The sequence below is a fragment of the Geotrypetes seraphini genome, chromosome 16 (assembly GCF_902459505.1).
Source record: "Geotrypetes seraphini chromosome 16, aGeoSer1.1, whole genome shotgun sequence".
Classification (NCBI taxonomy): Eukaryota; Metazoa; Chordata; class Amphibia; order Gymnophiona; family Dermophiidae; genus Geotrypetes; species Geotrypetes seraphini.
Genome location: NC_047099.1, coordinates 42,202,411 through 42,224,597, shown reverse-complemented (window position 1 = coordinate 42,224,597; position 22,187 = coordinate 42,202,411). Strand labels below are relative to the sequence as shown.

At 46.7% G+C, this 22,187-nt stretch overlaps 2 protein-coding genes across 13 annotated transcripts in view; one reads left to right on the top strand and one right to left on the bottom strand.

The window, feature by feature from the left end:
* ARHGEF11 (Rho guanine nucleotide exchange factor 11) overlaps nt 1-8,836 on the top strand; it is a 107,542-nt gene extending 98,706 nt beyond the window's left edge. For 7 of the 8 annotated variants that reach the window (XM_033923603.1, XM_033923606.1, XM_033923607.1 and 4 more), the window contains 5 exons: nt 44-433; nt 1,565-1,660; nt 4,509-4,756; nt 6,009-6,177; nt 8,228-8,836. In XM_033923603.1, the coding sequence (XP_033779494.1) occupies nt 44-433; nt 1,565-1,660; nt 4,509-4,756; nt 6,009-6,177; nt 8,228-8,265 (941 nt within the window). In that variant the 3' untranslated portion in view covers nt 8,266-8,836. The remainder of the gene's footprint in view (nt 1-43; nt 434-1,564; nt 1,661-4,508; nt 4,757-6,008; nt 6,178-8,227) is intronic. The other variant, XM_033923609.1, reaches the window with a different exon arrangement.
* Nucleotides 8,837-15,013: 6,177 nt separating this feature from the next.
* Nucleotides 15,014-22,187, bottom strand: part of LOC117349909 (leucine-rich repeat-containing protein 71-like) — a 37,148-nt gene continuing 29,974 nt past the window's right edge. For 3 of the 5 annotated variants that reach the window (XM_033923623.1, XM_033923622.1, XM_033923624.1), the window contains exons 15-17: nt 21,759-21,867; nt 16,521-16,642; nt 15,018-16,002 (exon numbers count right to left, since the gene is read on the bottom strand). In XM_033923623.1, the coding sequence (XP_033779514.1) occupies nt 15,886-16,002; nt 16,521-16,642; nt 21,759-21,867 (348 nt within the window). In that variant the 3' untranslated portion in view covers nt 15,018-15,885. Of the gene's footprint in view, nt 16,003-16,520; nt 16,643-21,758; nt 21,868-22,187 lie in introns of all 5 variants that reach the window. The other 2 variants (XM_033923621.1, XM_033923625.1) reach the window with 2 other exon arrangements.

Below are 22,187 nucleotides of genomic sequence, written 5' to 3'. Positions count from 1 at the left end.
TTTTTCTCTTCTCCCACATCATAGTTCCTGTTCTTTCTTTCAGTTGAGAACCTACGACAGTTAATTCTGCGGAGTGTGCTACCCCACAGAGACTCTGGACCCAGCCAAGATTGGGATCTTGTGGTTGAAGCAGATGATGACCTCACACCAACGCCTTCGGTGACCGGAGGAGCACTGCATTTTTGGGACTCCAGGAGCACAGACTTGCATGCCCCAGAAGGCTGGCACCCACATGGGGTGAGACATGACAGTACAGGGCATTTGGGCAGCAGTTCTGAGAGCTGCAGGACTGAGGACCCAAGTTCTAAGTACATGGACCAGACAAGTATGTGCTCAAGTGAAGGCCAACGTGCAGAGAATGAAGCCACTCTAAAACCTGACCAGGAGGAACACAAGCCCTGTGGGCAAGGGAGCTTCAAAGTGGTCAGAAAAGGTAAAGCAAGCTGCTTTGGTTAAATGGAGAGTTTTTTTGTCTGCTGTTTTTCCCATTCCCCAACAAGAAATGCAGAAAAACCTCTTAACAATTTCCAAAGATTGATCTGTTTATGTGTATTTTGCCAGATGAAAAGTATTTACAGTATTTTAGATTGCAGTGGGAGGAATCTTTGGTGTCCTTACTAGAAACCAATATGGTGTAAGTTTGGCCTATAAGTTGCAAACCATCTCTGGGGCTGCTCTAAATTCTCGTTCTTTTTTGGGGGGGCGGGGAGAGGGCAGGGGGGTCTTTTTAAATATCTGATAAACGTATTTGTGAGGAAAGGGGTTGTAACACGAATGACACGGGAAGTTGCTCAGTTCTCTTGAACTTTCTTCTACCCCCCACACCTATCCTTAAAGTGCCAATGGGGACATTAAGAAATTGGACCCCTCTTCCTGACCACTGGATATTTCCAGACTGGACTAGAGTCCTTTACTTCAGGTTTCTAGTACTGCACAGATCCTTCCCACTCTCTTAAATGACCCTCTAGTGAGAAGCTACACAGGATTAATTTTCCAACGCTATACGAGGGGGTGCTCTCTGCCACGGAAGGACATTCTGAAGGGACTTTAGCTGGTGCCATGTTTCTGCAACTTCCTTAGAGAGCCACACTTGAACTGACTGGCTTCTTTGGGACTCTGCAAATACCCCCTTTTCCCAGGACTGAACTGAACAGGATGTCTTCTGTAACCAATTCTACTCTTCTTTCAATGAAATATTCCTTTTGGATGATGGCTACTAATTTCACAGAGGTTTTAAGACTCTTTGTGGAGCAGTTTCAGCCAGTCCCAATTTTTCCTATGATCTTGGCCACATTTGAGCGCCTCTAAAGCCATTTTCTTTGTTTTTGCAAGAAGAAATAATATGCAATGCACCCATAAATTAAGTTTAAAGTCAAAACTGGAGTGGCTGAAACTGCTATTGGATAGGAGTCTTAAAAGTACTCCTTTCGAACTAACTCTTCTGCCAGTATCAATGATTTCTGATCAACTTTTTTGTCTTTTAATAGTTTTAATTTCATCTTTTTTCTCCTATTTCTTCCTTTCTCTTTTTATCTCCTTGCTCTTTCTGTGGTGTTTTGCGCAGCTGAGGTGGTGGGCAGTAGTGATGTCATACCGTTCCCAGACAGCAGCCAATCAGAAACTGAGTTGCAGAAAGTTGGAGGCGGAGCTAATTTAGATGGTAAAAAAATAATAATGTTTTGAGAGGGAAGTAAAGTGTTTTTATTGGCTGGAATATGCACATTTTACATCTAGGGATCAGCTAATCACATGTTTGAAACATTCAAGGTACTGAAGGGGATAGACTTAGTAGACAAGGACTTAGTACCCTCTCCAGGGTAGGGAGACCGAGAGGGCACTCTCTAAAGTTGAAAGTGGATAGATTCTGTACAAACGTAAGGAAGTTCTTCTTCACCCAGAGAGTGGTGGAGAACTGGAATGCTCTTCTGGAGACTGTGATAGGGGAAAACACCATCCAGGGACTCAAGACAAAGTTAGACAAGATCCTGCTGAACAAGAACGTGCGCTGGTAGGGCTGGCCTCAGTTAGGGCACTGGTCTTTGACCATAAAGCTGCCGCGTGAGCAGACTGCTGGGCGTGATGGACCCAGCAGCAGCAATTCTTATGTTCTGATAATGGAAAATAATTATTGATGGTGAAAGAGTAAAGAAAACCCCGAGTAGCTTTAATTTGTTATATTTGCAAAAATAAAAATCCTTCTGCCCTTACTGAAAAAAACCCCTAAAATACTCTTGAATTGCAGCATAAGCAGTTCAATGTGCTCAGCTGCAGATTTTGGATGTATTTCTACAGAATCTGTCCAATATTTCAGATTTTTCTATAATTTCCAGGGAGAAGTGAACAAGTCCATCTCCCTTCGATACAGTTCATCTTTTGGGACGTTTAGGTGTTCCTTAGAGTTTCCCTTCAGTGATGCTTTCCACGATATACTGTGAGAAGAGGGCTTCTTTTTGGCCACAATCGTGCAAATGCAACTGAAAATTGTGAATGTCAGTCCTAAGGAGCTTCTCTTACAATGTCAATCATCCTAATCTCTGCTTCCCCACCCTCATCTAAAGCATGCCAATTGATGTGTAACACTGGAAATACTCGTATCCAAGATTCAATTTTCTTAGCATTCCAAGGCAAGAACTCAAGCTCTGAAGAATGAGATTTGGTTTTAGGAAATCCCTAAAATCCTGTATATCTTAGATTTGCTTTGTATTTTCAGCGTATCATTTTCTACCCCTACCTTCCTCCCATAGGATCACTGCTGAGATTTATTCAGGGCATCCGGGATCACTGCAGTGGCAGAATCTCTTTCCCTCCCTACCTAGCACAGCCAGATCCTTTTTGGACAAGGTGTTCAAAAGACCAGTCTCTCTTGAATCCATTGCTGTGATCTGAGCTTCCTGGAAGGAATTTTTTTAAAACAGTATTTGAAACATGGTTTTCCTTTGCAAGTTGTTGTTTTATAAAATTAAATATTGTTGGAATATATACTTGATAATAGATGGAGATTAAAGTGTTTTCACTGAATGTCAATGGCCTTAACCATCAAATAAAAAGAAAAAAAATGTTAGCTTTCCTAAAACAAAAAAAAATATGACTTTAAGCTTTTAATCTTACAGCATCTTGCATTTGGGAAGAAATAACAAAAACAATTTAAATTTAAGGACTCCAGATCTTTTCTTCTTTAACAGTTGGTGACTTTTGATTGTGTCTGAAAGGATAGGGTAGGCATGTTAGGGAGAACATATTAATGAATTCGTTAACCTTTCTCCTGATCCGATCCACTAACTGGGCTGCTGAGGACCAGTCACTCACGTCCTTTCCGACTATCAAGTTTAAAGCGGGGTTGCACTACAGCATGTTCTGTTCCAGAGGTTCTCCATGGACAGCAGGGGAATGCATTCACACTGTTCCATCCTCCTTCCTTGTTCTGATAGCTCAGTGAAGATGCGAATTGGATGCTAGTGTATGAATTCTTCTCTTCCACATGCTCAGGATTCCTCTGAGGCTTTAAGAGCTGCTAAGGATGGCATCGCCCTTTAGTATGGAAGCACCATCCCCAGCTAGTTCAGAGAACACAACACATGCGATGAATATTCAGAAAACTCAATTATTTTATGGGCTTTTGAGAACCAGAGCTGCCTGCCCCATAAGAACAGCCTTCCTGGGTCAGACCAATGGTCCATCAAGCCCAGTAGCCCGTTCTCACGGTGGCCAATCCAGGTCCAAAAGCCAAGGAGTAGCAATATTCCATGCTCCCGATCCAGAGCAAGCAGTGGCTTCCCCCATGTCTTTCTCAATAACAGACTATGGACACTGTGGAAAATGTGAAATGATATAAACTGATTTCTGTACAGTAGGACTGGAATAGCTCTTTGGTTGGCAGATCCCTGTTCTCCCCTCCCAGATGCAAAGAAGTTCAGCTAAATATAATACATCCAAAGTTGCTTTATCTGAAAATTGGTTTGCTCTGTGTGGAGGAAAAAAACCTGTATTATCCAAAATTCTTTAAGTAAAAAAAAAATGGTGTTATCTGGGAAAAAAAAAGCATGCTATCTCCAACAGGCATGATCCCAGCCCTTCTGCTTTCACAGTAGTTTGAAAGTGTCAAAAAATCATACAAGTTTCCTAAGAAAGTTTCAGTAATTTTGATGTAGAGAATGACATGGGGACAAATTATCCCCCATGCCCGCGGGAATTCGCTAAGCTCCATCCCCATCTGCACAAGCCTCAAATACTTTACTATAAGTGTTTGAGGTTTGTGCAGTTACGAGAGCTTACAGGGATGGGACAGGGACAAATTTGTCCCTGTGTCATCCTCTAATGTAAACCCCAGGAGCTGCCTTTATGTTCAGTTCTATGTACATCTGTTATTAACAGCTCCAAAGAGAATATATTAGGTCTCCTTCTATTATGTGTCTTTCACAGATGGTATAGAGGAGGGGGAATTTGGTTAGGTTAATGGCTGCTAAAGTTCTTCGTTTAAAACTGTATTTTTCTCTCCATGCATGAAATAGGAAATTGTTTTTATGTAGCATTGCCAAATTGCCCTATGGAGTCTTCCACGGATGAGCAGGAAGCACCAGCAATCCACCGGCAGTGGACATCAAGTCCCTCCTGCCCCAGCTCCCGCCAGCAGCAAAGTCATGAGGACCCCCAATCTTTGGCAACCTGCAGTTCGCCAGCCTCCAGCCTGATTATCCAGGATGTAGATACGATCTTCAGGACGATAGAACAGCTAACACAAAAACTTAACAGGTTAAAGGTGAGAGGGCAAATAGGTATACCAATAGCTAAAGCTATCTGAAAGAAGCAGCATTAAAGTGGGAGAAAACAACCCCAGGTAGAGGGGTGGGTTGTAGAGCCATAGCTTTCATTCTGCATTTGTTTTTCATCCTAAAAAAATTGAAAAACCCAAATCCACTCCTCTGCTAGCAATTCCATCATTAAGGTTTATCAATATTCTGTCACCGCTGGCTTATTTACGAGAGATTAATACGTTAGATAATTTTAAGTCTAGCTTAAATCTATGCTCATCCTTTTAAGAACGTTTTAATCGATTACTAGTCCAGCTGTTCTACCTTGATTGTCCTTTCGTGCCAGTCTGTCATGTTAGTCCCAGTATTTTTGTCATTTAATGTTTCTTTATTGTTAAGTTTTACATGTTTGTATTCCCCTTTTTATGCTTATTATTTATGTAATATAATAATAACCAGAAACCGGTATGTGCTGGAATCAGTTGTTTCAATGAAGTTTGAGTCTGCCTCAGCCCCACCACTCCACCGCTGTGCTATCTCTTGACTGCGGAGAGAATTATGTGGCACTTCATCATTGGCTGCTCATAACCATGTTTGGTATACTGCTATTCATTTAAATACTTTGCAATTTTAGCATAGTGAGTGTACTTAGCTGTTATCAGCCAACGCCTTGGAGTTTTAACCCAACATGTTTCGCACCAACAGGCGCTGTATCAAGGGTCTCCCTTTTCTTCAGTGTAAACTTAAATCAGTTCCAAAGAGAGCTTGTCAGCTTCTCAGTTCTAAACTTCTTGTTATGAACAAATTAGACTTATTTGTTGGGGAGTATAGCCATACTCTTCTCTTTTGCCTTTGCCCTCTACAGATACTCCTGGCTGTTTTGTCACAAACTGAATTCCTGGGGGGCAGTCTTGAGGTAAGAGGAGAGAGGCTCAAGACTAAAAGCTCTGGTATGGGACAATAACCCACTAGTCCGTGGATTTACAAGAAATAAGATTAGCAAAGGTAAGAACCTAATCTTTTGATAGGATTTGTTGCCAGAGAATATGGTCAAGGCAGTTAACATAGTTGCACTAAAAACATTATCAGCCATGTAGCCTCAGAAAAACTACCACATTTCTAAGGGTGTGAGCATTAAAGAACAGACCCACTCCTAGATAAGTGTGACCCAAGTTGGCCATTGGAGAGAGGATGCTAGGCTAGATGGTCCTTGGTCTGACCCAGAATAACACATCTCATGTTCTTATGTTAACTCCTCAGGAAGTTGAAAAAGCCCACCGGGAGTTAATGAAGTCTTTAGAGGATGCACAGTTGAGAAGAGACGGGGCCATGCTGGAGACAAATAGACAGAAAGATAGCCATCTCATCTCTGAAGGGACTCCTCCTTTCTACATGAGCAGCTTGTACTCAGTGTCTGCTTCAGAGGATGGTAAGCAAGTGGCACAAATTTTCTAATGTATCCTTAACCAGCAAGAGAATGACACGGGGGGGGGGGGGGGGGGGGGCAAGTTTTTCCCCGTCCCTACACCATTCCCGTAACCTCTGTCTTAATAACATAAGCCTTATGTTTGAGGCTTGTGCAAATGAGGACGAACTTGCAGCATGTCATTCTCTACTTTGGACTGCAAACGAGCTTTGGCTTATTACTTAACAGCAGACTAAGTCTCCAACTATCCCTTTCCTTTGATCCTAACAGATTGGGCTGGCCTGTATCCGAGAGAACTATTTCCACATGGTTAGCGGCCTGTATTGCCTTCTGCTATACTCAGGCTGGACTACAACTTGGGGGTCTTATAAAATCCGAGCTATGACAGCTTCAGTTGTTTCCTTACGTTCCACTTCCATTAATGAGCTCTGTAAAGCTACTGCGAGGTCCTCAGTTCACACATTCACCTTTCACTACTGTCTGGAATGGTCACTTTGGCCAACTCTCCATTCATTTCTAGTAAGCTAGGGAGTCCAAATGGGAGAATATGCTGCCTGCTTGTCCTGGGATAAAGCTGTTTGAAATGATTTGAAGAGTGTTTGAGGTCTTTCTCTATCTTTTTGAGTATAATTTTGAAGACAGGATATTTAGTTAATTTTCATAAAGCACAGTTACTTACCCTGGGAAGGAAGGTGGGAAGGAGAGATGTCATGTATGGAGGGGAAGGGAGAGATGGAAGAAAGGGAAAGGAGGAGAGAGAAGTGCCAGAGCATGGGGAGGGGGTGGTGACAGAGAGAAAAATGGAGAGGTGGCAGAGCTGAAATCAATCATGTACAAAGGAGAGATGGGGCACAGGATAGACAGTTTATGGAAGGAGCATAGAAAGAGTAAAGATGCCATATGGAACGGGGAGAGGGTGGACAGTGGATGGAAGGGGCTGATGCTGCATGGAAGAAAAAAGTTTTTCTTGCTTTAGAATAAAATAGTATTGTAGTTGTATTGATAAAACTTTTATGAACTAATTTTAATACATTTTTTACTAACTTTTAGCAACCAAAACCCTCTTTCTCAGGCCTCTAAAAGTTAATGGTATATTCTTATTTTCAATTTTTGTTTTATTTCTATTTGTTAATTTGTAAAGTGGTGACTGTTTGTCAGTTTTTTCAAAGTTACATCTGCTATATTTATATTTTGCAGAGTATTAGGGGGTTATGTGTCATTGTTTCTGTGGTGTTTCACTGTATGCAGTTTGGCTTCTTGGCGGTTCAGTTTAACCTTTATCTACATATTTCTATTTTTAGTTTGTGATTACTTATTCCATACTGGGCGAGGGTGTATCTGTGTTCAATGTGTATGAAAGGCATGGTTTTCTATTAGCGTTGACTAGCCTTGTTTGGTGAAATGCATCGGGTATGGTTTTTGGAAGCGCCTTGAATAAACCTGATTTGAATCTCCTTATGTTCTGCCGATCTTCTTTTGTTTCATGTTGGATTATTCGGTGGACTGCTTGCCTTGTTGTTTCGTTACAAGTTAACATACAAGGAGTGGAACGTACTAGAGGAGTTACAGATTTGATTATTTATACATACTTATGGGTTACAGTTGGTTGATGTAGAGTGAGGTGTTGTAAACTTGGTTATTAACATAGACTTATATTTCGGATAGTATTACTGCTTTACAATATATTTGAACACTTTTATATATGTATGGAAAGGATTCAGAGTTAAAGTCCTGAGTAAGCAGGTGAGAAGGGAAGGAAGGAGGATTTGGTCAGAGATGTTTGGGGGTTGCATAGAAGAAAAACTGCAGTGGTATGGTATTCTTTGTTTTGAATAAAAAAAGAAAGAAATGCAAGTGGAAATGAAGAAGAAAACAGATGTACTTGTGTGCCCTCGAAGAATTAATCCTGCCCTGTCTTTACATAGTATATTCTTGCAATCTAATTTCAAAAATAAAACTTTGCTTGGTTACAAGATTAAAAGTTAATGTTGGTTGTTATCTTCAGGATGCCTTTTCATTCCAAACATGATGCCAGTGTCTTTGTCCTCTCCAGGCCCCGCCGACCCTCCCGAAGAAGCTCCCAGGCTGTGACCTTTTTCTGGAGGTATTTTAACACCAAGCAGATTCACTGTGAGCTTCATCTCCTCTCCCTCTCACCTGCAATGAAATGTGATCTGGTTCCTCCCTTACGAACGGACTAAGGGGCCGAGTGAGTAGAGGAGGCACTTCAAGGCACAGACAACTCAACCTCAAGGGCTACATGGGAGTAAAAACTGGAACTCGGAGGCAAGGGAGAGAAATTTGGGAAAAAAAGGCGCATGCTAGCTTAATAAATTAAAAAATATATCTATAAATATATCTATAGTTATATACCTATTTAAAAAGACAAAAAAGGCATCCAATGTTTTGCACCCTCTCCCTCCCTTTGTCAGCATGCTGTCAGAGAATGGGGGTGTCTGCCCCCCCTTGAGGAAGGAAGAGCCACTGCCCAGCAGAGAGACTTGGAGGCCGTCTCGAGCAAATGCACTAGTACCTAGCGGTGGGGAAGGACAATTGTTTGGTGGATTTTATATAAATATGTATGTATGTGCATTTTTGTTTTTGTAAATAATTTACTTTGGGTTTTCTCCCCAACTTGTAATAAACAAGGCTGTCACCACTAGCTCTTTTGCAGTCTTAAAGAATTTCTGGCTAGGGGGTGGGAAAATCTGACAATCCAGTTTGGTAAAATGATGAGCTACGTCTCATTGTTCTCAGCTGCAGAATTAACACTTAGGCTCAGTAGTGCCACACCCCCCCCCCCTTCCATACCCCGGTGCGAGCAGCATTGCTGTCTGGGTTGAGTCTCCCTCAAACGTTACATCCTAGCCACGGGACCTGGAAGTGACGACAGAGGGAGAGCTGACTGTGGCGCGAGCAGCAGGTTGGAGTTGCTGCTTGCGTGGGCAAAGAGATAGAGGTGGGGGTGAGGGCAGAGAGGAGGCCCCCCACCTGCTTAGGATGTTAAGCTGAAAAAGGAATGAACACCGTGCTTAAAAGCAAAACAATATGTCTTTATTTTCTACAATTGAACAATGGAGAAAATTTAAATATATATTCTAACAGTCTGACCTGAAACCAAAAATACCATTTCTTTAGCACTCTCCAGACCAGTAGAGGTTAACTTTACGAATGGGTATATATCTAATCATGACCAGCAGGTGGAGACTGAAAACAAAACTTTGGGACAGTATATACTATCCTCCCTTCTCTATTTCCCCCAGTCTTCTTTCAGTCTCCAGCAGGTGTTGAGTGATCTGTACCCATCTCTCTTGGTAGGGCTGTTGGAATTTGTTTAGGGGTTTATTGTCCCTGTTTTTGGCCGGACGGAGCTTGGTCGGGCCCTGTTTGGGGGTCCGTCCGACCTCGGGGGTGTCAAACCCGGCGGGTCACGAGCGGGGTCCCTCCCCCCACTTCCTCCACCTCCCCACATTTTTTTAGAGGAGCCTCAGCAGTAAGCCTTGCCCCCTAAGTCAAGCAAGGAATATTGCTTCGAGAGCCTGTGGAGTCTGTTCTGTAAAAAAAAAAAAAAAAAAAAATCCTGAGGTAGTGCTGGTCTGAAGGGTTGTTTCCCTTTAAGAAAACTGTATTTTACTGTATTTTTTCATGTAACCAGCACTTTTTTATAGCTAGGTCGCGTCTGGAGCAATTGTGCCCTTCTCCGGGGGAGTAGGCCACAATTTTAGTCCAGCCGCGAGGCACTCGCGGCCGGCCTGAACTCGGCGGTTTGGGTCGGTGAGGTGGTGGAGCTCCGTCGGCAGCGGCTGCAGGCGCCCAGAGCTCCCCGCCGATGGTGCCTCGCGAGTCGGCTTGGAGCAGTGGGGAAGCCCGGTCTTCCACAACCGCCCACGGAGGGATTCCCCGAAGGATTCCCTCTCAGCTGATTTTTTGACAGCTGATGCCGACTTGCCTGTCTTAGCGGCTGAGACTGTTCAGTCTTCTCAGCCGCTACAGGCCATGGAGGGAGCATTTTTGGCGGGAACTTCGCCATTTTCTTTGTCTGGCCCCTCCATTTTGTCTGCAACCTCAGGTGACCTTCCCCCTGTATGGCGAACACAGGGGCAGGTTTCAGCATGGACCCCTGCTGGGGCAGGGAGTCCCTGGGGACCCCCAGGGGTTTTTTGCCCCCAATTTATTTTCTTTCTTTGTGCGGACTTTTGGGGGTCCCACGTGCGCCTGGGGGGTTTCGGGGGGGGTTTCCCTCCGCGCCCCCTATGGCTTTGCCTCCCTCTTTTCGTTTGGCGTCCCCTCTTCCTCCTCCCTCATCCAAGCGCCCGCGGGGGGGCTTGGATTGCGAATTGGTGGGCGGAGGAGCGTGTTGGCCTGGTTGAGGACCTGGCTGCTTTGGCGGGCTTCCAGGATCCTCTAGAGGGGACGCCTGTTGGCAGCGGGGCGGCGGGTTTCCCGTCTTCCAGAGCAGATGCGTCCGTGGTGCGCTTTTTTATTCAGAGGGATGAGCTTTTAGACCTGTGTAGCAGGTCTCCTTGGTGCTGCATTTTTGCAGTGGCGCCGCCGGAGACCCCGCGTATGGGGGCCCCTCTGCTTCAGGGGGTCTGTCCTGGTTCCCGCTCTTTTCCTGTGCGTCAGGATTTGCGGGATTTTGTGTTGGCGCAGTGGCCTATGGGCGCAGTTTCGTTTGGTGTGCGCCTTGGCTCTTGGGTATCCCGTCCCGGAGGGAGGTAGGGCTACCTTAATTTCGCCAATGGGGAACGCGGTGGTCTCGGCACTTCCTAAGCGGCATACCGTGCCTGTTATGGACGGTTCTGCTCTTAGGGTCTCGGAGGCGCGTGCGTTAGAGACTCTTCTTAAGTATGATTTTGATGTCTCTGCCTTTGGGGTCCAGGCGGCTGTTTGTGGGGAGCTAGTCGCTCGCGCCGTGTTTCGGTGGGCTGAGCGTGTCCTGGATCGGGAGTCTGATGACTGGTCTCTAGTGGATCAGGAGGTAGCGAAGATTGCGATGGCTGCCTCGTTCCTCTCAGATGCTCTTTATGACTTGGTGCGGATTTCGGCTAAGTCTATGGCATGGCCGCGCGGCGTATTTTGTGGCTGCGCGCTTGGGCGGCGGATTCTGCGTCCAAAGCTAAGTTTACTAAAGTTCCCTTTAGGGGGTCTTTTTGTTTGGAGAGGAATTAGATGAGTTGATTCAGACTCTGACGGACTCGAAGGTGCCCCGTCTGCCTGAGGACCGTGCCCGCCCTGCGTCTAGGTGTGGGGCTGCCCGGGGGCGTTTGCGGGAATTTCGCAAGTATCGCCCGGGGCGTGGGGCTGCTTCTTTCCCGGCTCAGGGTTTTTCCCGGGGTCGGTTCTTCCAGCGCATGCAGCCCTTTCGGGGGGCCCGTCGGGGGGCAGGGAATCCCTCCGCCGGTTCCCCCGCTTCCCGTCCTGCGCAATGACTCCTTGCCGGCGCCCCCTTTGGTTCCGGTGGGGGCCCGGCTGCGCAAATTTTTCCCCAAATGGGCCGAGATCGCGTCCGATCAGTGGGTCCTTGAGGTGGTGCGGGACGGTTACGCTCTGGAGTTTACCCGCTCTCTGCCGGACCTTTTCCTCGCTTCTCCATGTCAGACTCCATGGAAGACGCAGGCTTTTCGTCAGACCCTTCAGCGTTTGCTAGATCTCGAGGCAGTGGTGCCGGTGTCCCCTACGGAGTGGGGCACCGGCAGGTACTCCATTTACTTTGTGGTGGCCATAAAGGAGGGGACCTTTCGGCCCATCCTGGATTTGAAAGGGGTCAACAGAGCTCTCAAGATTCCGTCTTTCCGCATGGAAACGCTGCGGTCGGTCATTCTGGCGGTTCAGCCGGGGGAGTTTCTTACGTCTCTCGATCTGACGGAGGCCTACTTGCAGGTTCCAATTCGGGCCTCTCATCAGCACTTCCTTCGCTTTGCGATCTTGGGGCGGCACTTTCAGTTCTGTGCGCTTCCCTTTGGTCTGGCCACGGCTCCTCGGACGTTCACCATGGTAATGGTGGTCGTCGCGGCAGCCTTGCGGTCGGTGGGCATCCTGGTTCACCCCTACCTGGACGACTGGTTGATTCGGGCAAAGTCGTTGCAGGAGAGCTCCCGGGTTACGGCTCGGGTGGTGGAGTTTCTCCGGTCGCTGGGCTGGGTGGTCAACCTTTCCAAGAGTCGGTTGGTCCCGGCTCAGCGTCTGGAGTGCCTTGGGGTTATGTTCGACATCTCCTTGGGGAAGGTCTTCCTTCCAGAGGCCCGGGTGAGCAAATTGCAATCTCAGATTCGCCTGCTTTTGGCGTCCCGGGGTCCTCGGGCGCGAGATTTCCTCCAAGTCCTGGGGTCAATGGCGGCGTCCCTGGACGTGGTGAGGTGGGCGCGGGCCCACATGCGTCCTCTTCAGTATGCTCTGCTCCGGAGGTGGTCTCCCCGGAGGCAAGATTTGGATGTTCCGGTTCCCCTGCGAGGCTTGGCGCGCTGCAGTCTGCGCTGGCGGCTCCGGACCCCTCACCTGGTTCAGGGGGTGGGTCTGGATCTCCCGCAGTGGACGGTGCTCCTTACGGATGCGAGTCTCCTCGGTTGGGGGGCTCAGTTTATGGGCCACTCAGCTCGGGGCACCTGGTCCGCGGAGGAGGCCTCCTGGTCGATCAACGAGTTGGAGACCAGAGCGGTCAGGCTGGCGCTGTTAGCTTTCCACTCCCTTTTGCTGGGCAAGTCGGTCAGAGTCCTGTCGGACAATGCCACGGCGGTGGCTTATGTCAATCGTCAGGGGGGCACCAAGAGCACTCCTGTGGCGCAGGAGGCGGCTCGGCTCATGGTTTGGGCGGAAGTCCCATCTTCTGGACCTCTCGGCTTCTCATATAGCCGGGGTAGAAAATGTTCAGGCAGACTTCCTCAGTCGTCACTTCCTGGATCCAGGAGAGTGGTTTCTCGGCGCCGGAGCGTTTCGGTTGATAGTGCAAGATTGGGGGCAGCCCCTGATGGACCTGATGGCCACGAGTGGCAACGCCAAAGTGCCCCGCTTCTTCAGTCGTCGCAGGGAAGGGCTGGCCGAGGGTCTGGATGCTCTGGTCCAGCCGTGGCCAACGGAGGGGCTGTTGTATGTGTTCCCTCCTTGGCCGCTGGTGGGCAGAGTGCTTCTTCGCATTGTTCACCATCCGGGTTTGGTGGTGCTGGTGGCTCCGGATTGGCCTCGACGTCCGTGGTATGCGGATCTGGTGAGGCACCTGGTGGCGGTTCCTCTTCCTCTGCCTCTCTCGGACGACCTTCTGATGCAGGGTCCCATTCCCTTGTTCGACCCGTCTCTCTTCTGTCTTACGGCGTGGCTCTTGAAAGGGGTCGCCTTAGCAAGAAGGGATATTCAGACAAGGTGATCGCTACACTGTTGGGGTCCCGGAGGCTTTCTACCTCTCGGGCTTATGTGCGGGTTTGGCGTCTCTTTGAGGAATGGTGTCGGGCGCGGGGAGTGACCTCTTTTCGCGCTTCTCTGCCTAACATTCTAGAGTTCTTGCAGGATGGCCTGGATAGAGGCCTGGCTTGGTCTTCTCTCCGGGTTCATCTTGCGGCCCTGTCGACCTTTCGAGGGTTGGTGTCAGGTCAGCGTTTATCGGCTCTTCCTGATGTGATTCGGTTTCTGCGGGCGGCCAAGTTGCTTAGGCCTCCCCTACGGCCCTCGGTTCCCTCTTGGGATCTTAATCTGGTTCTCTCTGTTTTGGTGCGCCCGCCTTTCGAGCCCTTGGACGACTGTTCTTTGAAGGACCTTACTTTGAAGGCGGTCTTTTTGGTGGCCATTACTTCTGCTAGGCGTATTTCTGAGCTGCAGGCTTTCTCTTGTAGGGCTCCCTTCTTGGAGTTGTCTAGGGAGCGGGTCGTCTTGCGGCCTGTTCCTTCCTTTCTGCCGAAGGTTGTTTCTCCTTTTCATGTCAATCAATCGGTGGTTCTCCCGGTCTTGGGTGGTCGGGAGGGCTCTTCTGAGCAACGGCAGCTGCGCAAGTTGGATGTCGGTCGGGTCCTTCGCTCTGATGTGCAGCGGACCCAGGAATTCCGGAAGTCCGATCATCTCTTTGTCCTCCTGGCTGGTCCTCGTCGGGGAGCTGGCGCTTCTAAGGCTACTATTGCGCGCTGGATCAAGGAGACGATTGCTTCCGCTTATCTTCTGAAACAGCAGCCTGTTCCGGAGTTTCTCAAGGCTCATTCCACTCGGGGTCAGGCGGCTTCTTGGGCTGAGTCGTCGCTCGTGCCTCCGGTGGATATTTGTAAGGCTGCGGTTTGGTCCTCCTTGTATTCTTTTGTTAGACATTATCGGGTAGATGTTCAGGCGCGTCGGGACGCGGTGTTCGGTGAGCGTGTTCTGGTATCGGCCCTTCGGGGGTCCCGCCCGTGAGAGGGACTGCTTTGGTACGTCCCATTCGTAAAGTTAACCTCTACTGGTCTGGAGAGTGCTAAAGAAGGAGAAATTAGGTTCTTACCTGCTAATTTACTTTCTTTTAGCTTCTCCAGACCAGTAGAGGTCCCCACCCTGTCTGTTGTTGTTGTTGTTGTTGGGGCTGTTTTCGCGGGCAGTTTTTGTTTTTTGCTGCGGGTTCTAGTATTTTTCTAGGGCCGGGGAGAATTAAAGAACAGCGGCTGTGGCTCGGCTGGCTTAGCTGGCGAGCTGTGGGGACATTTTCCTTCGGGTATTTCTCCTCTGCATTTTCCAACAGCATTTGGGTATGTTATTTGTTACTCCTGTTCGGAGTATTGTTTTCTTCCTGTTTTCCAGTTCTTGGTTCTGCTTGGCTATTCGGCAGACTGAGGGAAATAGAGAAGGGAGGATAGTATATACTGTCCCAAAGTTTTGTTTTCAGTCTCCACCTGCTGGTCATGATTAGATATATACCCATTCGTAAAGTTAACCTCTACTGGTCTGGAGAAGCTAAAAGAAAGTAAATTAGCAGGTAAGAACCTAATTTCTCCTTATCTTACCATTCAGTAAGGAACTGGCATGATTGAAAATAGGGGGCTTTATAAATCCAGATTTGGCTTTCAGGGTGAATTATAGTGGTGGCCAGATTAAATATAGCAAATCTGTAAGAAGAACAACATAGACAAGAAGAACAACAGAAAACAGACTTAGGGCTAGATTCACTAAGCAAACCAATTGTGTACTGAGCCCTTTGTGATCCGAGTTCTCTCTGACCCAATCCATGCATGCAAAGCATGAAGGACATGATTCACAAAACTTCTTCTGGCACCCCGACTGGCTGTCCGATCAAAAAAACTAGCAACTAGTGAGGATCAGTCGCTTGTGCTAAAACCCTGCTCTCTGCCCCAACCACGGGCTCACACTGCAGGGAAGGACAGCAGAGAGCAGGTGAGTCGGGGCCAGTAAAAAGAAAAAAAGATGGTCTGCACATGCGTCAGGACCTTTACCTTGCAATCCATGCCTCTGATCACCCCCATTGGAATATTCTTGTTTGCAGAGTCGATCGGGCAGGTTAGTGAATCTAGCCCTATGTGCCTAGACAGAATGTGACCTGGAGGGTAACTAAAAAGCCAGCAAGAATGTGGCAGACCCACTTTCAACCTTGGCCACTAGCGTTTTTCCTTAGTTTCTTGTAAGTCCAGCTTTGCCATTCATGGAACATTCCTAAAAAAAAAGTCTTGTAATGGCAAGAAGAGCTGGGTGGGAGTTTGTCTTGCTAGAATTGTATAGCACTTAGCACTAATGTAAGTATGAAGCTTCTTAAATCCAATGCAATCCAAACCAGTCCTTTGCAGATACCTTCAGCATGGGATCCCGGACCACCATCACCTCCTGGATCTTCTGGAAGTTTGGGTTGTCAAGGGAAAAGTTGTTTCTCTGAAATGTAAGTGGGCAGAGGTTCATGTCAAGGGAAGAATCACTTATCTTCAGCATCGTTAAACCATTCCCCTTTTTTCCTAGTCATTTCAACATCATTGGTGATATTTCAGGATCACTGGTGGGTTTCTATGTTGATCAAATCCAGCATTGCATTAGAAACTTCTATTCTGCCTGTACCTTGCAGTTCTAAGCGGATTACAATTGAAGATGGCTGGACATTTCCAGGAAGTTACAATTTTAGGGTTAGATACATAGAGAGGCTAGGTTTCGAATTAGGGTTACGGTTTAAGTTACAATTTAGGGTTAGATGCATAGTGGAAGCTAAGAGGGGAAGTTTAAGGAAGGGGTGAAATTTGAGGATACCATACTCTTTCTCCCCCCCCCCTACATCACTCAGCCATTACACCACCCTGCTGCTGAAAAACAAATGCAGACCAGGGTTTCTACTTTGGGGTTGGGTCTCCCTCCTGCCACATTCCTTTTGCCCAGTAAATTCTGTTGCAGGCCACACTCACCCCTAGAGACAGCCGTAGAAGGCCTGTACAACCATGTGTCGCCCGTAGATTTTTCAGTGCATCGCTTTGGCTCTCCAGTGTTACTACAAAACCTTTCAGGCCTCGCTCTGTAATCTTGTTCACTAAGTTGCAGAAAAGAACGGATAAATGAATGGTGGCGAATCTGGAGCAGTAGTACCCTAGGTTACTTCCAAGTACAGCGTGGTTTTATTTCATTTTTTGTACTATACTGGGCAGATTAGCACTCAACAAAAAAACTAAACAGTCTCTTGCCCTGTTATACTAAAAGTTCATGAAATGTACACCCACTTCTAAACCTGATAAGCATTGCTGTTTTCCTTAAAAAAAATTAAAAGCTATCTATGAGTACATGTAATAAGACTTACCTGTCAAGAGAGTTATTCATGGACAGCGAAGGAATGGAGCCAGGATAGTGGGTGATGTCATCCAATATCGGCAATCCATCAGAGAGCGAATTTGCTTCTGCAATTTGCACACCCTGGCCTCTGGAACGAAAACTCTCCCCAAGCTGGTGTCGAAAAGAACGCTGAGATGGAGTCAACTGGCTTTTGGACAGGTTGACTACCCAACCCATGAACTGCAGAAACTCCACAACCCAGGAACTTCCTTGCAATGACTGCTCGAATCAACTAATCTTCCAGATAGGGATGCATCAGAATGCCCTCGTGCAAGGCCGCTGCCACAACCATGTTGGTGAAGGTGCGTGGTGCCATAGCTAGACCAAAGAGAAGTGCACAATACTGATAATGGTCTCCCAAAATTGCAAAGCGAAAGAACCGCTGATGGGAGGCCCGAATGGGAACATGCAGATCAAGGCCTCTATCAGATTGAGAGAAGTCAGAAATTCCCCAGGTTGAATAGCAAGAATTATGGACTTCAGGGTTTCCATACAAAAAGACAGAACCCGAAGTGCTCTATTGACACCTTTGAGATCCAAAATGGGCCAAAAAGACCCCTCTTTCTTGGGCACCAAGAAATAAATGGAGTACCTGCCAGTGCGAAACTCCTGAGGAGGTACTGGGACTACCGCTTTGAAGTCCAGCAACCTAAGTAGTGTCTGCTGAAAAGCCCTCCTCTTCCAAGTTGCCTTACAAGGAAAGGAAACAATTTGGCAAAGGTCATAACCATCCCAAATCACCTCTAGGGCCCCACTGATCCATTGTGGTCTCAGCCCATCCCCGGTAAAAACTCCCGCAATCTAACTCTGACTAGAATCAGAGGAAAGACTCACAACGAGTCATTGGGCCGAGGGGCAATGGAGAAGCCTCCTGAGGAGTCGTGATCCCCCTTGGCAGGCTTCCCAAAAAGACTGCATGAGTTGGAAGAAATGTCCTCTGGAAGGAAAAAGAGGTTGCATCCCGGCCAGCACCACCTTGCGAAACCTGGCGAGGTCGATCCTTCAGTAACGAGGCACTTTAAGAGAGTCAGTCAAGGCCTGAACCAGCTTATCTAACTCCTCCCTGAAGAGAAAGGAGCCCTGAAAGGGAAACTCATTGAGTTTAGCCTTAGATGCCACATCTGCCAACTAACTCTGAAGCCACAGGGTATGGCGGGTCACTACACCGAGAGTCATGGACTTGGCTGAGGCATACATCAGAGATATAGGAAGCACCCAACTCAATCTTAGCAACTTCTCGACAGCCATTTCGCAGTCAAAAACTTTCGCAGACCACTGGAAACAAGCTTGGCTACCAGATTGCCACAAATTACCGCCTGGACAGCAAGGGCAGTCACATCAAAACTTAGTTTAAGTAGAACCTCCATTTTACAGTCCTGAGAATCTCTCAGGGCCGAGCCGCCTTCCACCGGCACAGTATGTATATGCAATCGCCGAGACCACCACATCAACCACAGGAGATGATGCGGTATATAAACTTAAGCTTTAGATTAGATTAAAGGTTTCTCTATCCCCATCTGGAAAGGGGTAGAGTCTGGCCATGGATCACGCCAAGTGAAAGAGCACATCTGGAACTTTCTATTGAAAATGCACTACATCCTGAATATCCTGATGTATGGGGAAAGAGCGGGATGCTGTCCGGCTCCCTTTAAGTAGAGGGTCCACCACATGCTGAGGGGGGTCCTTTAGCTTCCTCTTCAATGGATAAAAATGAATACACCTGAAGAATGAGCTCCTGCAACTCTTCCTTATGAAATTTTGGCCAACTAATTAAGGAAGGGGAGGTAAAAGCTTTTATAGACATTCAGGGTTAATATCAACTAGAGGCGAGAGATCTTTTCCCTTATTTACAGACAAAAAATTACATATTACATACAAAGGTAATGGCGGAATAGAAGTCCCTAATGTAATGTAATATTGACATATAAGGGGAAGAGTAATGGAGTTTTAAAGAAATCTGAATTTGAAAAAGGGTGTATTTCCTGGTTATATAAAATTATAAATAAAGATAAAGCAATCAAAATTTCATACATGAAAGCATGGGAAAAAGACCTGGGGAAAGAATGGTCCATAGACGAATGGGGGTAATTGTATCACATCTTTTTCAGACAGCTTTGGTGGAAAATATTATTAAACACATTGGTATTCTACTCCGGTTTTAATTAGTAAATGTATCAAGCAGAATGATGCTACCTGCTGGAAAGGATGTGGTGGGAATGTCATAAGGTACAGAGGTTTTGGGAACAAGTATTTGACTATGTGAGTAGATTAATTCAGACTCCACTTAAAGGGCACTGTTGAGAGTAAGAATAGAAGGTTGAACATCCTCTCAATCTAAACTTTCCGACTTGGCATTCATAACTGCCAGATTGACATTAGGTCAGCAATGGCGTATGCTAGATGTACCCACATTAAGAGATATGAGGGAACTAATGATACACGGGAGAGCTATTTTCAAATAGAAAAAGAAGCACTAGGAAAGAATTGAAAGGTATATTATCCTATTCTTATAGATTGGGGGTTCAGGTCTCCTGGGAGGGGGTGGGATTGTTTTAATAGTAGGACAGATAAACTGCATTATCTTGATTAGTTTATTAAGATTGTGAATTACATTCAATGATGATTATGTGTTGTAGTGAGATTACTGTATTAAAATTAAAATTATTAAATAAAGAATTAGAATTAAAAAAAGAAAAATACACACAACCAGCTCCTCAGAAAAATCTCCATCCAAAACATCAGCCCCCCCCCCCCTAATGGATCTGGAAGGTCCTCCCCACGATCCAAGTCTTTATCAGTCAGGAAAGAATCCTCGTCCAGAGACACCCATGGCTGCTTGGACAATGGCTGAGAAAACTGGACAGAGGCTGTGGGCAAAATGGACACGCTTCCTGACAAAACCGAGGGAAGGGCCGTCGCTAAACTGTCACCTGAAACAATACGTGGCACCGAAGCCAAAAACAATCCCGCCACTATAGAAACATCGCTAGCAGCCCTAGCCTCCCTGGCGGTCTGCAACACCGAATCTGCCAGACTGCAAGCAGATGAGCATGCGTGAAGGGGAGCCTGACACCTGAAGCCAGGTCCCCCATGAGGCAGAAGGAACATTTTGTGCACCTGCCAGCTGCATCCACCACTTGGTGCCTACATAAAATGCACTTGTGCTGCTTTTTTGAAGCGCTCATACTGAATGTGCCAAAAAAAAACCAAAACCCATGCACAACCATGCCGTACAAAAATGGCGGCCTCAGGACCACTTTGTGCTCTTTTTATTTTCTGTGTCCTTTTTTTCCCCCCTTCCCACTGCTCACCAGTTGTATCAAGAGAGCAGACCCCACAGGCACTCTAAGCTGTAATCTGTGCTGAACAGGTAGCCAGACGTACAGTTGAAGCTCCTCTAAATTCAGAAAACCTGGGGAGGTGGGGGAAATGGGGGGAGGGACTCAACCATTCCGAGTGTGGGACCCCCGAAAGCAAAGGGACAAGAAAGATTCACTAAATCAGATCCAACAGGCCCAAAAAAAACCTCAGCACAAACTGCACAATCTTACCACTCCACCTGCTGGAGACTGAGGAAAGACTGAGTGTAATAGGGACTGCACAACCCACTTGTACTGAAGCCAAAAGTTAGAGTCTCAGTCTCCACCTGCGGACAGAGGAGCGTAAACCCATTCGTTTCTGTGCCGGTCTGGAGGGACACTAAAGAACGATATCAAGTTTTCATACCAGAATACAGAAGTAAATTTCTTCGGTGCAGTATAAATTCGTTATCGCATCAAATGCAATCTTCTGCCTCCAGATGGGCAGTACATCGTTAGTCTGACATCTCCACTGAAACCTGTCCATCTTAGGAGGCCCTGCTGGTAGTGAAACTATGATAGCATAGCTCCAGTGGCATGACGGATTTTCCCCATGTTCACCTTACTTCTTTTAGGAACTTGGCCAATTTTTTTTTTTTTTTTTTAAACCTGCTAAGATAACTGTTTTTACCATAGTCTCTGGGAATGAAATCCAGAGTTTAATTATATGTGCCTGATAAGGCTTTTAGCCTTATGGCAGCTTCATCAACTCCCTGAAAGAAGAGGACGGTCTCTGAGCTTCCTGGTACATGATAGCACAGTAATATTAGGGCTTTATTTTCAGCCAAAGCAATGATCCCTTAAGAACATAAGCATCGCCTCTGCCGAGTCAGACCATGGGTCCATCATGCCCAGCAGTCCGCTCCCGCGGCGGCGGCCCCCCTAGGTCCATGGCCTGTAAGTGATCTTTTACCTAAAACATTTTATTCCCTAATCATTTAATATCCTATATAGTAATCGTCTAACTATACCCTACAATCCCCTTTTCCTTCAAGAAATCATCCAATCCCATTTTGAAACCCAAAATCGTACTCTGCCCTACCACCTCCTCTGGAAGCGCATTCCAGATGTCCACCACCCTCTGAGTGAAGAAGAGCTTCCTTCGCATCCCCCCCTCTCCCCCACTCCACCCCCCAAAAAAAAAGTGAAAATGTGAAGGCAGTTTGAATCTAACATCTAGCAGGTTTGCACAGATGTTTTAAAAAGACAAAGTTGAGACTGTTATCAACACAGAAACACCTAAGCTTTTAAGATGTGATGCTGAGTCATGTCATCCAGTATCCTGGCTCTATTCAATCTTATACAAATGCATAATCAGACATCACTTTTACATATTTAAACTATGCCTAGGCAGCCGTAGTCCTGATCAATATCTAATTTTATTACCTGTTGCTACAGGACAGGTAGAATAAGCCTTAATGTCAGATTCCAGCATCACGTGGCATTGCTACATGGGCTTACTTGCGAGGTTGAGGTTGATGAGATTTCTGTTCCCTAGAACGAAGATATGGCCATCTCTATATTCAACTGGCTCCAGAAGTGGGTGTACAGCTTCGGTGGCATCTTGCAGCTGTTGATATAAGCAAACAGAGAAAGCATGTGAAGCAAAGCTCATGGAATTCTTTCCAGACCTTCGGTGTGCATTTCTTTGTACACGTGTTGCCTTGGAAGGTATGTACATGCCTGTATCTGTATTTTCTATGCTCCCGTGGTATGTAAATCTGGTTTGTCTTTTCGTGGCAGATCCTCTCCCGCTGCACCTCTTGCCTAACCTTCTAACTCAGGGTCCCATTCCTATGTTAAGACAAAAGGGACCTGGATCGAACATTGGCATGGGACCCCGAGTTAGAAGGTTAGGTGAGAGGGGCAGCGGGAGAGGATCTGCCACGA